The sequence below is a fragment of the Ursus arctos genome, unplaced genomic scaffold (assembly GCF_023065955.2).
Source record: "Ursus arctos isolate Adak ecotype North America unplaced genomic scaffold, UrsArc2.0 scaffold_30, whole genome shotgun sequence".
Taxonomy (NCBI): domain Eukaryota; kingdom Metazoa; phylum Chordata; class Mammalia; order Carnivora; family Ursidae; genus Ursus; species Ursus arctos.
The window spans coordinates 7,539,978-7,556,021 of record NW_026622986.1 but is presented as its reverse complement, the minus strand read 5'-3'; the positions used below and the strand labels follow the sequence as shown (position 1 = coordinate 7,556,021).

The window sequence follows — 16,044 nt, the reverse complement described above, 5'->3', positions numbered from 1 at the left end:
GCCTTCAATGTGTTATAGAACTCATTTATAATATAGTTAGGTTCATTTGTCATCGCTTATGTTTCATTGTCCATTCTCCCTGTCTGCTGAGGCTTAAATTATTTTTGCGTGAATGGGAAACATTTTCATGGTTAAAGGTATGCTCAGAGATGGGTCATCCCCCCATGTCTACTACCCCAACCCCATTTTCCCTCTAGTAAATACATCTGTTTCTTGAAAGCTATGGTTTATTCTGAAACTACTTTATGTATATACTGGAATTGAACAAATAAGTAGATATATTAAGGGTAATGAGATGAAAATTTCTCACTATCAGAGAAAGAAGTTACAAACAAGGAAAAGTGAGAAGGCTAGAATAAATCTATGGCTTTCTATTGGAATCAGAGGTGTCAATATGAACTCATGGTACAAAAATATAGATGGGCTTTACGTGGGTATTAGTATACATATATATATTTCCTAGCTCTGTTTGCTGAGAATGCATGGAAACAATGATACCCAGTAGCAGTGAGCATACCTAGTGCCCAGATCTGGGATCCAAATACCATTCTCCAATAAAAGGTACCGACGCACTTTGCGTAAATGGCTGATTCTAGAACTGTGGTAGGGAAAATATAAGCTATGCCCAGAACAACAAGTAAGAAAGTATTTTTAAAAAAGTCATCCTGTGGAAAGGGGCCAAGAGCCAGCCTGAGGAGGAAGCTCCCACTGGCCAAATTTGGAGCAATTTTAGCAGCAAAATAAATAATGATAGTACTGGATTATAATCAGTAGAATAAAATAAATATACATCGATCCATACTGATATAAATACTTTAATAAATGGGGGAGAAGGAAAAGTTTAGTAGAATTTCAGTTATAAATTAAGAAGTAATTAGGGAAGTGGAAAATCACTGTTAGGCAAACACCATGGTAATAATTGATGCAGGCAAGAACCACCAGTGGGGCATCTGGGTGGCTCAGTTGATTAAGCGTCTGATTCTTGGTTTTGGCTCCAGTCATGATCTCATGGGTCATGAAATGAAGCTCAGCAAGGAGTCTGCTTGAAGATTCTCTCCCTCTGCCCTTCCTCCCATTCAGGCATGCTCACTCTCTCTTTCTCCCTCCAATAAATAAATGAATTGTTAAAAAAAAAAAAAAAGAATTGTTAAAAAAAAATTCATTACCATCAATGAATGCTAAAATTAGTGGGTGAAAGTATATGAAGAAAAAGGATATTTGCATAATATCAAAGTATTTCCTCACCAGAGGAATTATTATACTATATACTATTATACTATAATTATTAGTGTAAAGAAACCTGACAGATACCTTCTTAACCAGGTGATCAAGTTTAATGTCCCAGTAATAAGATAAAGTGACATTATATACCACTGGTGAGATATATTAACAAAGGCATTATCACTTCAGTGGTATTCTTGCTGACAATGTGTTTCCTCATCCAATCAGTAGAAAACATCAGGGAAATCAAATTGAGGGACACCCTGTAAAACCAGTGATCAGTACTCTTCAATAGTGTTAAGGTCATGAAAAAAAGCAGACTAAAGCAACTTCTCAGAGACATGATCAGATTGTGAAATTTTGGAGGAGGTTATGGAGACCTGACAACTAAACGCACTGTGGGTCCAGAATTGGTTTCTGAACCAGAAAAGGAAAGGGCCTTAGTGAGAAAACTGGCATAAGTCAAATAAGGTCTTTATGTTAGTAAGTAGTATTATGTTAACATTAATATAATATAACCATTAATATCCTAATCCATAATAGTGTGATTATGTAAGCTGTTCTCATTAAGGGAAGTCGGTTGAAGGGTATACTAGATGTCTGTGGTAGTTTTACAACTTTTCTGCAAGTCTAAAACTATTTTAAATTAAAACGTTTTTTAAAATCCTAATCAGAAAGAAGCAAAACCCTTTTCCTTCATTTTTTTTTCCTCAGGATTGCTTTGGCTAAATAGGGCCTTTTAAGATTGTTTTTTCTTATTTCTGTAAAAAAAAATGCCATTGGAATGTTGGTAGGGATTTCATTGAATCTACAGATGGCTCTGGGTAGTATGGACATTTTAATAATATTAATTCTTCCAATTCATGAACATAGAATATCTTTCCATTTATTTGTGTCATATTCAATTTCTTTTATCAATGTATTATAGTTTTCAGTGTATAGATTTTTCACCTCCTTGGTTAAATTTACTCCTGAGCATTTTTTTTTATGGCTCTTACATGTGAGATTCTTTTATTTCTCTTTCAGACAACTCATTATTGTTATATAGAATTGCAACTGATTTTTGTATGTTGATTTTTTTATGCTGCGTCAGTCCTTGATTTCTCATTAGTGTTTTATAGTTTCAAAAACAGATTATAGTGTGTTTCATTAGAGTTATACCTATGTATTTCTTTTTTAAAGGGAGAAACCATTGTGAATGTTTTGTTTTTAGTTTCCATTTATTCATTTGTCTTAATATAGCAAGCAGTATGATCGATTTTTGTGTGTTGACCTTGTATCCTGTGGACTTGCTAATTCTAGGAATTTTTTGTAGATTCTTTGGGATTTCTGACAATCTTCTCAAATAGGGCAGTTTTATTTCTTCCTTTCTAATCTGTATACTTTTTATTCCTGTTTATTGACATAAGGTGTCAGGAGTGGTAAGAATAGACATTTTTCTTTTTCCCAATCTTAAAGGGAAAGTACTCAGTCTTTTACCTTTAAGTATAAGAACACTACATCAAAAACTAAGGATGTACTGTATGGTGACTAACATAACATAATAGAAAATTATTAAAAAAAGAATAAAACTCTGCAGACACACACACACACACAAATGTTACCATTAGGTTTGTTATAGATGCCTTTTACCAAATCGAGTAAGTTCCTATCCTAGTTTGCTGAGAGTCTTCATCCTGAATAGATGTTGAGTTTTTTCAAATGGTTTTTGTGTCGGTTGATATGATCATGCGGTTTTGCTGCTTTAGTCTATTAACACAGTAAATGCAGTAATGGATTTTCACATATTGGACCAGCCTTGGATTCCCTGGAAAGCCCCACTCAGTCCTTTTCCTTTTACATATTGCTCAATTAGATGTGGTAATATTTTGTTGAAGATTTTGAAGTCTATTTTCATGAGGGATATTGGTCTATGGTTTCCTTTCTTTTTTATACCATTTTTATACAGTTTTGGTATCAGGAAAATGCTAGCCTCATAAAATGAATTGGAAAGTGTTCCTTTCTTTTTTATTTTCTTGAAAATATTATTTAAAATTAGTGCTATTTCTTCTTTAAATGTCTGATAAAATTTTCAAGGGAAAGAAATCAGCTGGGTCTTGAGTTTTGTTTTGTTTTGGGGGAAGATTTTAAACTACAAGTTCAACTTCTAAAACAGTTATAAGAATATTCAAGTTAGCTTTTTTATCTGAATGAGTTTTAATAATTTCTAATTTTTGAGGAATTGGTCCATTTCGGTTTTCAAATTTATATGTGTAGAGATGTTCACCTTACAGACCTGTATTAAGGAAAATAGCTAACAATTACATAGCACTTACTATGTGCCAGGTACAGTACTAAGCACATACTGTATTTAATTTAATCCTCACAGCTACCCTGAAAGGTACTATTATTATCCTCTAAATTTATTATATGAAATAATTATATACTGCCTCCCAAATTTCTTAATGGGCATCCAGAATTTTTCATTTTAAGTATAAGTAGTTGAAAACAATCTAATTTCTACCATATTAAATATATTTACATTTTTAACATTCTTATATATGATATCCATAGCAATTTAACACCTACTGTCATTCAATTTTTTAAAAAAAGAATAAGCTCTTCAAGAGTCAAAAATGTTATATCATAATGTTTACTCCTTGAACTCAGAGCATTCCTTTTACTGTCTCCTCTTACTATCCTTTTATTATCCTTTTACTGTCTTCTAGCTCTGTAGTGATATTCCCTTTTCATTCCTGATCTTAGCAGTTTGTAGCTTCCCTCAGTTTTCTGTCAGTCTTACCAATGGTTTGTTAATTTTATTGATCTTTTCAAAGAACTAGTTTTCTTTTTCATTGTTTTTCTCTTTTTTTGTCTTTAATTTTATTGATTTCTACTCTTTATTCCTTCCCTCTCTGCTTATTTTGTTCCTTTTTCTGTTTTTTAACACAGAAGTTTAGAATTTTAATATGAGAACTTTTCTGTAACATAAGCATTTAATATTATAAATTTCCCTTTAAACACCGCTTTATGTACATCGCACAAATATTGATGTTTTTTCATTTTTCTCTTTGACCCATGGACTCTTTAGAAATATGTTAATTAATTCCCAAAGTGTTTAGAGATTTTCTTATCTTTCTGCTATTAATATCTAGTTTAAATTTATTATGGTCAGAGGACAGACTTTGTATGATTTCTTTTAAGTTTTATTATATGATCTTGGATATGGTCTGTCTTCATTAGTTTTCTATGTGTATTTGAAAAGAATGTGTAGTCTGCTGTTGGTGGGTGGAATGTTCTACAAATGTCAGTTGGATGGAGTAGTTGCTAGTGTTGCTTAGTTCATTTATATCCTTGCTGCTTCTCTGCTGCTGCTTCTTGTTCTGTCAATTAATAAGAGAAGAATATTGAAGGCTCCATTATACACATGGATTTTTCTCTACTTTCTGTTCTGTTGGGCACATGTTTTGAAGCTGTGTTGTTAGACACATACTCTTTCAGATTGTTATGCCCTCTTGGTAAATTGGCCCTCTTATATGATGTTTTTCTAGATTTCTGGTGATTTTCTTAGCTCTAGAGTCTACTTTGTCTGATGTAAAATAGTCACTCTAGATTTCTTTTCCAGCTCTTCACTTTTAACCTCTCTATATTACGTTTGAAATAATTTTTTTTGTAGAGTGCTATAAATGGGCCTTGGGGTTTTTTAAATCCATTCTAATAATCTCTATCCCTTACATTGGCTCATTTAGATCATTTACACATAATGTAAGTTTTGATGTTTGGATTTAGGTCTATCATTGTATTATTTGCTTTCTGTTTGTTCCCTTCATTTTTAATTTCTTCTGTTTTCTTGCCCTCTTTTGAATCATTTGCATATTTTTTAGTATTCAGATTTCATTTATTTCATTTTTTACTATATCTTCTTGTATTGATTTTTTTTTAAGATGTACTTTTTTTTTTTAAAGATTTTGTTTATTTATTCCACAGAGATAGAGACAGCCAGCAAGAGAGGGAACACAAGCAGGGGGAGTGGGAGAGGAAGAAGCAGGCTCATAGCGGAAGAGCCTGATGTGGGGCTCGATCCCACAACGCCAGGATCACGCCCTGAGCTGAAGGCAGACGCTTAACCACTGTGCCACCCAGGCGCCCCTTGTATTGATTTTTTAGTAGTTGCTCTGTAGATGAGAATGTACATACTTCTCATAGTCTACTTAGAATAAGTATTTCACCACTCAAAGTAAAATATAGAAACTTTACCCCCATATGGGTTCCATTACCCTCCCTGCTTTATGTGACACTTGTCATGTATACTACATCATTTCTTGTGTCCTCTTTCAGTCCTAACATTTCAAATTTTCCTCTAATATCATTTCCCTTTCTTTCTGAAGATCTTCCCTTAGTAGTATACCAGGTTTTCTGGCCGTGTACTCTATTCACTTTCCTTCCTCTGAGAATATCTTTATTTTACCTTTGTTTCCAAAGTATATTTTCACTAGATATAGAATTTTGGGTTGACAGGTTTTTTTTTTCTTTTAGCACTTTAAAGATGTTCCATTTCTTTATGAAATCCCTCATTTCTAATGATAAATAAGCCTTCTTTTAAGTCATTGTTCCCTTATAGTTATGTATCATTTTCTCTATCTCTTTTCAGAATTTTTTTACCTACTAAGGTTTCAGAGTTTGATTGAGGGTCTAGGCCCAGATTTGGGGGGCTTTGTCCTGTTTGAGATTCAGTTTAACTTCTTTAATCTATGGGTTTGTGTTTTTTTATTAAATCTGGGAAGTTTTTAGGTACTATTCCTTCAGCTATTTTTTCTGCAGTATTTTTTCTCCTTCTGGAACTCTAATGACTGAATGTTAGATATTTTATATTGTCCCACACATCTCTCGAGACTCTGTTTATTTTTCTAAATGTTTTCACTTTATTGTCCAAATTGGATAATTTCCATTTACTTACCATCAAATTCACTGATCTTCCTTCTTTCATCTCCATTTTCCTATTGAGTCCATCCAGTGATTTTTTTTCCAAAAAATTTGTTACTATATTTTTAGTTCTAAATTTCCTTTGATTTCCTATCTATATCCTCTTTTTGCTGATAAGAATTAGCCTAGACTTTTTATCTTTCCATTCTTTCCAAGTGTTCATCCTTAGCTCTTAGAGTACTTTCATAACAGCTGCTTAAAGCCTTTGATAGCTTCAACGTCTGTGTCTTCTCAGTATTGCCATCTTTTGGTTATCTTTTCCTATAGAAGTTGAGATTTTCCTAGTTCTTCATATGCAAAGTAATTTTGGATTGTATCCTGGACATTTTGAATATTATCTTATGAGACTCTTGGTCTTATTTAAATCCTGTGGAGCATCTTGATATTTTTGGTTTAGCAGGTGACTTATCCAGTTCTATCAGGCTGTATGTTCTAAATAACTTTCTTTGGGTTATGTTTCCAATATCAGTTTAGTTGTCAAAGCCTTTACAATTCTCTTTGGATCTGTGCCCTACAGTGGCCATTCTGGGACATGATTAGTGGTCTTATCCTTACTTCAGTTCTCAAAGCCTGGTCAGATCCACACATGGGAAGTTGGATATGAGCCCAGGATTTCACAAGCAGCTTTATACAAAGGTTATATAGGTTGCTTTCTTGCGCTCCTCCCTTTCCATGATCTCCCTAGTACTTTCACTTCCCTGGGACTTCCCTTGTTAGTTCTCTATCCAAAAATCTGGGACTTCCTTTGTCATACTTCGCCACATACTTCCCAAAACTATGCCTGCAGGAAGAAGAGCTGCAAGAAGATGGGGAGAAAGAACTTGATGGAAGTTTGTACCATCTCTTGGGGACACTGCTCCTCTGAGTGGATAAGAAGGTTCCCCTTTCTTGGCATTTTAAGCATCTTTACGTTCTTGCTGTCACCATGATCTCAACCACTACCTTGCGGTGATCTAGGGACTAGGACACAACAGAATTGAGGGGAAAAAATAATTTCTCCCTTCTTTGAGCCCTTTCTTATCCCATGAGCCTAAACTAGAGGGTTCTTCCTAGAGTTTTTCTCTGCCATGCCCCAGTGCCCACTTCTAAATCTAGGCTGCCTTCAGTCCAGGCCAGGGGGTAGGAGAAATTACTCCTCAGTGATTCAGTGGTACTTTGAATTCTTGTCGTGTTTTCTTCCCCATTCTTCCTGCTATGATTTAACTTGTAGAGCCTTCAAATAATTCCTCCGTGAATTCTCCCCAGGTTTTTTTAGCTTCATTCAGTGGAACACACAGGGTGGTTTGTGTTCATTTCATCTTAACCAAATCTGACCTCAGTTATGTATTTTTTTACCTTTGTTTAAGTTAACAGGTATTCGTGGAGACTGTGAGTTGCATTTACTGTGACTTTGATGGACAGTTATACCAAAAATATATGCATATATATAGAAACTAGGGGATATAAGAGAGAAAAAACAGTACACCTCAGTACTGTTCTAGTATACCCTCATGCTGGTCCATGGATGAAGCAGGAAGGAGACTGTTCCTGGCAGCAGTCTGGAGTGAAAGAAGTTTGTTCATGCTGCAGACCAGCATTAGGATATTTTCTGTTTTCATTAGGCAATATGATTTTACTTGTTTAACCAAAATTCCAGCCCCAGTGATGAGGGAAAGAATGGAGACTTCCAATTTTTAAATCACAGTAGAGAAGTCTGGGACCAAATTCTGAAGTATGTTAAATGCTTAGATTTTATCCTGAGCAGAAATGAAGAAATCATTTAATTGAATTGCAGACAGATTTTTAATTAGCTATAATAACTATAAGCAAAAAATTTAGTATTGTCCAAAATATCATAACTTTTAATATCACTGTCATCTTTCATCTTAGTAACTCTGGCTGTCTTAATTTTCATTTGAGGAGAAATAAAGAGCATAGATCGATCAACAATCAATAACTATATTACTATTCTATAATTATCCAGCTGTCATACTGTTTATTATTATTTTAATTTAACTAGATGCTTTAGAGAGAGGAAAAAAAAGATGTTAAAGATTTGCAAACATTTATCCAACACTGGTGTTCGTCCTACTATATTATAAACAGTTTAGCAAGGGTTTTTTAATTGTCATTTTGCTAATGGCAAATATAAAATGAGAATTATTTATCAGACATTAATCTCTTGATTACCTACTTTAGACAGTGTTTTTTATGCTGATCTAAAAAGGTTTAGGCATATTTCAACTATTTTCACCTAGTGATCATCTTTAAGTACTAATATAAAGGTTAATGAGTAAAGAAGATCTGCTGAATAAATCCGCCTGATAATCCAAGGTGCTTACAGAAATGCGCGCTTTCATGTGAGCAGAGATTTCTCTTGATTACTGCTCTGTTTCTCAATTCAGTTATCAAACTCGGGAAATCTAAATCAAGATTTTTGACTGGCATATTCAATGGCATTTGATTGGGGTGTAGATTAACCACATGATGGGATGTTTTAGCCTGACTTATAAAGTACTCTGATCATAATGATGTATCCTCTGCTGCGAGTTTTTTTAAAAGCAGTTTGTAACTCCTTCCTGTTTTTTATATGCAGACATGTCCATAATAAACTATTATAATAAATAAAACGTGCCTGAATATACAAAACATACTTTCTCCTTGCTACACTAATATGCCTATTTACTCTGATCTTATTCTGTATAGAATACTACACTCAGCTCACTATAAACCTAGGTGGCCAAGGAGGACAAATGACATCTAAAAATGTTTACCAGTACTATTATTATGATGATTTATCAGTAGTTAGAATAATGAATAGAGTGAAAGAGAAAATATTGTGCCCTAGCTGTTTACTCTGGACACAGTGAAGTTCAGTACAGTCTTCTCTTTGGTGAGTTGTCTGGTCCTCTGGTCGTACAGGCAAGGGCGGAGCGGGAAGTAGGTTTTACAGCCATTCAGACCTGAATTCAAATTCCACTTCTGTCACCTAATAGCAGTATGTCCTTGGGCTATTTAACCTCTTCAAGCCTCAAGTTTTGGTTGTCTTTTTTTTTTAACTTATAAAATAGGTAGTTATGAAGGTTAAAGGAAATCAATTTATAAAGCATCTAGCACAGTGCCTAAAACGTAGAAACTTGTACTTTGCAGAAGAAATTTAAAAAAAAGAAGGAATCCTGCTACCTAGAGGCAGAACTCCTCTCCCAAAAAAACACTAAAATTCCAGTATTGCGTGTAATTCTAATGTACGTATAATTCTAGGATTATGTACAAATCTTCACTAATTTTGCTTCTCTAAGGTACCTTTGTGAGTCTGGTAAAACTATCTGCTTAATCTCTTTTAGAAAGTTCTCTTTTCAAGCGCACATTACTTCTAAAAGGGAAAAAAATCCAAATTAAATATAATCTAAAAGTTCCTTTTCAGATTTCTAGATGTTAAAAATGTTTGTGCCACATGGATCTATTTTAATCCTTTGTTCTTTGAATTTAGCAGGAAAGGAAGGACAAGAAATCCTGGGGCCTGAAGCTCAGGCAGATGAAGCGGGATGTGCAGGTAGGCTTTGGCCATTTTCTTTCATACTGTAGCCTTTGAAAGAGGTCTTTTGTGTCACTGGTTTTTGCATTTGTGAGTCATGAATTCAGTCTGTTTCCTCCTCTTTTATCTTGACCTCCTTCAGTGTTTCAGTACTGAGGCATATAGGGCACGATACGAAAAGTTAGAAATTTATATTCTTTAAATACAGCGTAAATCTGCAGATTCATCTAACACAGCATATTTTCCATTCCATAAGGATGACAAGTACAATCTACAGATAATCCCAAAAATAAGTATTTAAATGATGATTTGAATTTATATCAAATTTTTTACCAAAGCTATAGAAATACAGATTTAACTATTTTGAGTTTCATTATTAGTTACCAAGATCTGCATTGAGTTGCCCACAAGACAGAAAGCAGAAGGGGGAAGAATAAGCAAATATCATGAGTTATCTATAAACCAAATGAAAATCATGAATATTGATGAGCTGAGTGAACATGTCACAGCAAACAAGAAAATCAGAATTTTTTCTTGTAATTTCTGTGGTTTTGAAAAAGGCTAAGATGAAGTTAAATTATAGTAAACAAGGAAATTTGCTTCTAGGTGACTAAAAGTACATACTCCCTGAGACTTAAGGCTATTCCTCTATAATGGATTCAAATCAGATTTAAGAAGCAGAAGAATAAGTGGAAAATTTAAGTCAAGATCTTACATATAATAACACCAGGCACTTACTGTGTCACATAAGTCAGCCAGAACTCTTAGAATGAAAACTTCAAAGACGGATTCCAAGTTATTAAAACATTTCCTCAAAATACTATACTTCCAAGTAGTATGATTGTATTTTGTATAGTCAATCATAAATTAGAAATTTGTCATATTATTTTAATTAAATTTTCTGTTTTTTCTTCTTTTTTTTGGTTGAACACTTGCAGTTTTTTCTTTTCTCTGCAGTGCATTTTAGGAATACTCCATAGAGCCCTATAAGTTATCTTTCATTATGTAAGATGAGTATATTTCATAGTAATATGTCAAAAATAGATTTTCATCTATAATATAAACAAACACTCCCATACTTGTCAGTCAGTTCTTAAAGATGCATTCCAAATTAATTAAATAATAATGGGGTATGTGATGATTTATGGTACCTGCTGCCCAAGATTTTATATTCTGCCTTTAACTTGGTTGTGTTTAACTTGCATGAATAATGTATTCAAATATGTTGTTATCAACTATTTGTCATGCTAACTTACACATTATATAAAATATTTAAACACTCTATTTTTTATTAGCAAAATAGTCTTAATGAACACAAAAGAATGCTGTTTATTAACTGTTTTACCTAACGTTAAAATTAGATGATTTACATTACCAGAGTTACAGAAGATTGTTTGCCCTTTTAGGCAAAATGCTATCCAAAAAAAAAAATTCACAATTCCAAGTGTTAGTATTTTACCTCACGCTTTGCTCTTCACTACAAAAATAAATTCTTTCATTTAGTACTGAGTAGTATATACATTCCTTTAACCACCCCTCCCCCCAAAAAAATCACATCTGGAATGTAAAGTAACCCTGTATTAACTTAAATTGTTGCTGAAATCTGAGGTTCCCCCCCCCCCAGTGGAAGATGATCCCTGCTGCACTATTTCCCTGGAACATGGGAAGTTAGGAGTAAGCAAACATTTAATAAAGCCCTGATCAGTGTAGTTTCAAGGGAAGAAGGATAGAAATTGGACGGTCGAGGCTTTTAAGCATTTAAACTTAAAAATTATGTTTTGCCTTTGCTTTTGCTACTTCCTTGACTTCTAGGGAATAATGTGCTGACAAAGTAAACAAAAACATTGTACAAAGGTCACCATCATTAGTTCAGAACTTTGTCAGATCCTTTCTTCAGCTGACTTCCTTTTGCAATTCATGAAGTTAAGAGAACTGTAGTCTCAGCTTAGTATTCAGAGAGTGAAAAATTTACCCAAAACATCCTTTGTTCCTTCTAAGCATCCCTTTTTTGTTTATATAGTTAATAGCTTTACAAAGTTTGAAAAATAGAAGATAAAGATAGGAAGGAGCCTAAGGACAGCTGATCAGAAAATACCTTCAAACAGGAAATATATACTCTGTTAGCATCCAATTCTACTGGTTATGTAGAATAAGACTATGAGTTCAAGGAGTAAACATTATGCTATAACATTTCTGACTCATAAAGAAGAGCTTATTCATATTCTTAAAAGTTGGATGATGAGCGGGTATTAAATTGTTGTGGATTTCACATAGAAGAGTGGCTCAGGTCATGATTCTAGTGGAAATAAAATATAGCTAAATAATTTTTAATCTTTATATTAAATGTTTGCCTCTCTCTCTCCTTGCTCTCTCTAATCTGTGATTATAACCCGATAATTCTTTGGCAAATGGTAATGGTCATATAGGCCCGTGGTCCAAAATAATTTTATATTTGACAGCTCTGAGTTTTGCCATACCTGAAGAAAGCCAAATTATTATTATGTTTCTATGTATTTGCTCATCTCTCTATTATTTAAATATGTAAGTTTATCAGTCTTAAGACTAGAAATTTTGCTTTATAATTGACCTTTTTACAATGTGCACTTCCCAGCACTTTAAATTTACATGTAAAACTGCAGAATTGCTGGTCTCAGCTTAAAGTTGTTTTGGCTTAGATGCAGGTTCGTGAAGACAGGGTAGTTTAGTTGGAAAGAGCCCAGAATTTGATACCACACCTAATACCAAATCATCTAATCTAATAGTAATAATTTAATTCTCACAAATACCCTTAAGAGGTACTGTTATTATCCTCTAAATTTTATATTATGTAAACTGATTATGTGCTGTCCCACATATTCCTTAATGTACATTTAAAATTTTTCATCTTTAGTGTAAGAAGTTACAGTCTAATTTCTGGCACATTAAAAATGACATTGTTAGGGGCTTAGTTGGTTAAGTGTCTGCCTTCAGCTCAGGTCATGATCCCAGTGTCCTGGGATGGAGTACCAAGTGGGTCTTCCTGCTCAGCAGGGAGGCTGCTTCTCCCTCTCCCTCTGCCCCTCCCCTGCTTATGCGCACACATGTGCGCATGCCCACTCTCTCTCTCTCTCTCTCTCTCTCAAATAAATAAAATCTTTTAAAAAAATAAATAAAAAATAAAAATGACATTTTTAACGTCACTCTTGTATGTAAATCTATAACAATTTAATACCTGCCCATCATTCAATTTTTTAAAATATGAATAAGCTCTTCTTTATGAGTCAGAAATGTTATATCATAATGTTTACTTCTTGAACTCATATTTCTATTCTACATAACCAATAGAACTCAATGCTAGCAGTGTATATAGTCCCTGTTTGAAGGTATTTCTGATCAGTTATCCACTTCTTTATAAGAAAAACATGTATATAAATTAAAATTTATGTTTCTTTTTAATTTCTAGGGACAAGGCTCTTAAGATGTTTTTTAATTTATGGATTGATTTATCATATAATTTTCAGTACTACGCAGTTGATCACAACATAAATACATTACAAATTTAAACAAATAATTATTACAAAAAAAATTTTTGCTGGAAATGAGATTGAAGGAACTGAAGTATTCCTTCAATTAGTTCGTTTATCAATAGTTTAATGTTACTTATTTTTTTTTTTAAAGATTTTATTTATTTGAGAGAGAGAGAGCATGAGCAAGGGAGGGGGGAGGCAGAGGGAGAAGCAGCTCCCCACTGAGCAGGGAGCCTGAGGCGGGACTTAATCCCAGGACCCTGAGATCATGACCCAAGTCAAGGCAACCTCTTAACCAACTGAGCCACCCAGGGGCCCCAATGCTGCTTATTTCTAGAGGAAAAAATGTTCAGCATTAATTCTGTTTCTGTGTTTTGTTTAGCACTCAGATAACTTTATTCTCTTAAATAAAAAGGTGAAATACATTTTTGTGATAACTGATTTACTTTGATTCTTTATACATCCTTAGAATGATGTGCAAAGAGTTATAGTTATATACCGATAAAAATACTTTTAATGTCCTGTTAAATGACAATTCCTTCAATTCTGTTGAAAGCAAAAATTCAAAGCTGCCTAATTTGCTCAAGAATTTGTTTCCCAGTCATTAGACTCTTTCACTCCCTGGTTTTCTGGGACATATACCAAAAAAACTCTGCCAACACTTACTTCTCCAAGTACTGATGCTACCTGTTCTTGGCTTTTGTTATTTCTTCCCCTCACTTAGAGGTACCTTGATTAATATATTCAGAAACAGTTAGGGAAATTGAAATATTGTTAATTTCAGTAACTTTTGCCAATATATTTTGGCAAAAGGATAAAAATCATTTTATCTTACCGCATGAGATAATAATATTCTTATTAATGCCTTAGAGCTACAAACTTAGTTCATTCAGTTTCTAGAAATTTTGTACCTAATAACCTAACTAGCAAAGCCAAGTATTACTATTATATCAATCAACCTCATCAGACTTGTTGTCAAGAAAAAGTGTGTTTTCATTTTTCTAATTCAAATAATTTTGCCAGTACACAATTTGAGAAGTTTTATAAAAATTTCCTCTATGAAAAATATATAAATTATAAATAATGAGGAATATGCAAAGTACAAATAAACATATCTTTTAAAAAATAGATTATTCACTTAACAATAGAGAACAAACTGATGGTTACCAGAAGGGAGATGGCTGGGGGGTTGGGTTAAATAGGTGATGGGGATTAAAGAGGGCACTTGCTGTGATGAGCACCAGGTGATGTATGGAATTGTTGAATCACTATTGTACACCTGAAACTAATATTATGCTATTTGTTAACGAGACTGGAATTAAAATTAAAAGCTTAATGATTTTTTTAAAAAGTAGATTATTCAGTAGTGAGATGAAGATTATTTATAGCTAATATAATTTTTTTAGTTATGAAAATTTTTGTTTCCAAATGAGTAGTACATTTAGAACCAGCCAATACATAGGTAAGCTTCTAACTTATTGAAGATGCAAGGTTCATGTATAAAATACAGACTATATAATTCTGCAAAATGTATACTATTTAAAAAACTCATTATTCTAGCATCTAGCCTATACACACACACGTATATACACAGATACTTAATAGGATGTAGAAAAATATAAACTTTATAAGTGAAGACTATAATAGAAATAAATATAATTTGATAAAAATATTTTTAAGTATCTTGTAATCCATATGGAATCAATAAATCACATAAAATATAAATTTCACTCAAATTTTATCTAGTTTAACTTGAAATTTTGAAGTTACATTGAAAAGACTCAGTGACACTGACTTGTACTGCTTTAGCAAATAAGCAAAAATGCTCATTTTTCCAGCTAATGACAAATGTAGGAATGATTTTTGAGAATACACTTTGCTTTGCTCTGACCAGGTTCCTGAAGAGCAATGAAATTTTTAATAATAGTTAGGGAGTGGAACAGATGACATCATTAAAGGAAACTACTCTCACTCCCTCTGACCATACTATTGTATAGCTGATTTCAGAGCTTCCTAACTAGAGTCAAAATATCCCCATTTCAGAAAATTGCCATGCTTTACCCCCAATAGAAATCCATGTAAACAGGAAAAACTGGAAGGCCTGTGGTGGTTTTATGTTGTCCTGATTAATCAATAAGAAAGTTTTCGCAGGGTGCCTGGGTGGCTCAGTCAGTTAAGCCTTCAGTTCAGGTCACCATCCTGGAGTCCTGGGATCAACACGCCCTCCCCGGCGGTGGGCTCCCTGCTGAGCCGGCTGAGCCGGGAGTCTGCTTCTCTCTCTCTGCCCCTCCCCCTCCTCCTTCTCTCTTGCTCTCTCTCTCAAATAAATAAATAAATCTTTAAAATAAAAATGAAGCTATGCTAAAAAAAAGAAAGGGAGGGAGGGAGGAAGGAAAGAAGGAAAGAATGTTTTCCCCAATCAGTATTTTGAATATTTTCCTTTGGCAACTCCAAGGCGATGCGCCATATTAATGTACTGGGATATGCCTTTTTCTCTTCTTCCTTTTTTTTTTTTAAGATTTTATTTATTTATTTGAGAGGGAGCAGGGCTGGGGCAGAGAGAGAAGCAGACCCCTCACTGAGCAGGAAGCCCAAGGGGAACTCGTTGCCAGGACCATGAGATCATGATCTGAGCAGAAGGCAAACACTTAACCAACTGAACCACCCAGGCGTCCATCTTCTAACTTTTTTTTTAAGGATTTTATTTATTTATTTATTTATTTATTTATTTATTTATTTATTGAGAGAGAGAGAGAGAGCCAGTGTGAACACGGGGGGGTTGGGGGAAGCAGAGGAAGAGGGAAAGCAGACTCCCAGGTGAGCACAGAGCCAGGTGAAGGG

At 33.9% G+C, this 16,044-nt stretch overlaps 1 protein-coding gene across 7 annotated transcripts in view; it reads left to right on the top strand.

Moving 5' to 3' along the window:
* Positions 1-16,044, top strand: part of ZEB1 (zinc finger E-box binding homeobox 1) — a 181,583-nt gene that overhangs the window by 139,230 nt on the left and 26,309 nt on the right. For 6 of the 7 annotated variants that reach the window (XM_026483484.4, XM_057304735.1, XM_057304734.1 and 3 more), the window contains one exon: positions 9,653-9,715. In XM_026483484.4, coding sequence (XP_026339269.3) covers positions 9,653-9,715 — 63 coding nt within the window. The remainder of the gene's footprint in view (positions 1-9,652; positions 9,716-16,044) is intronic. The other variant, XM_026483485.4, reaches the window with a different exon arrangement.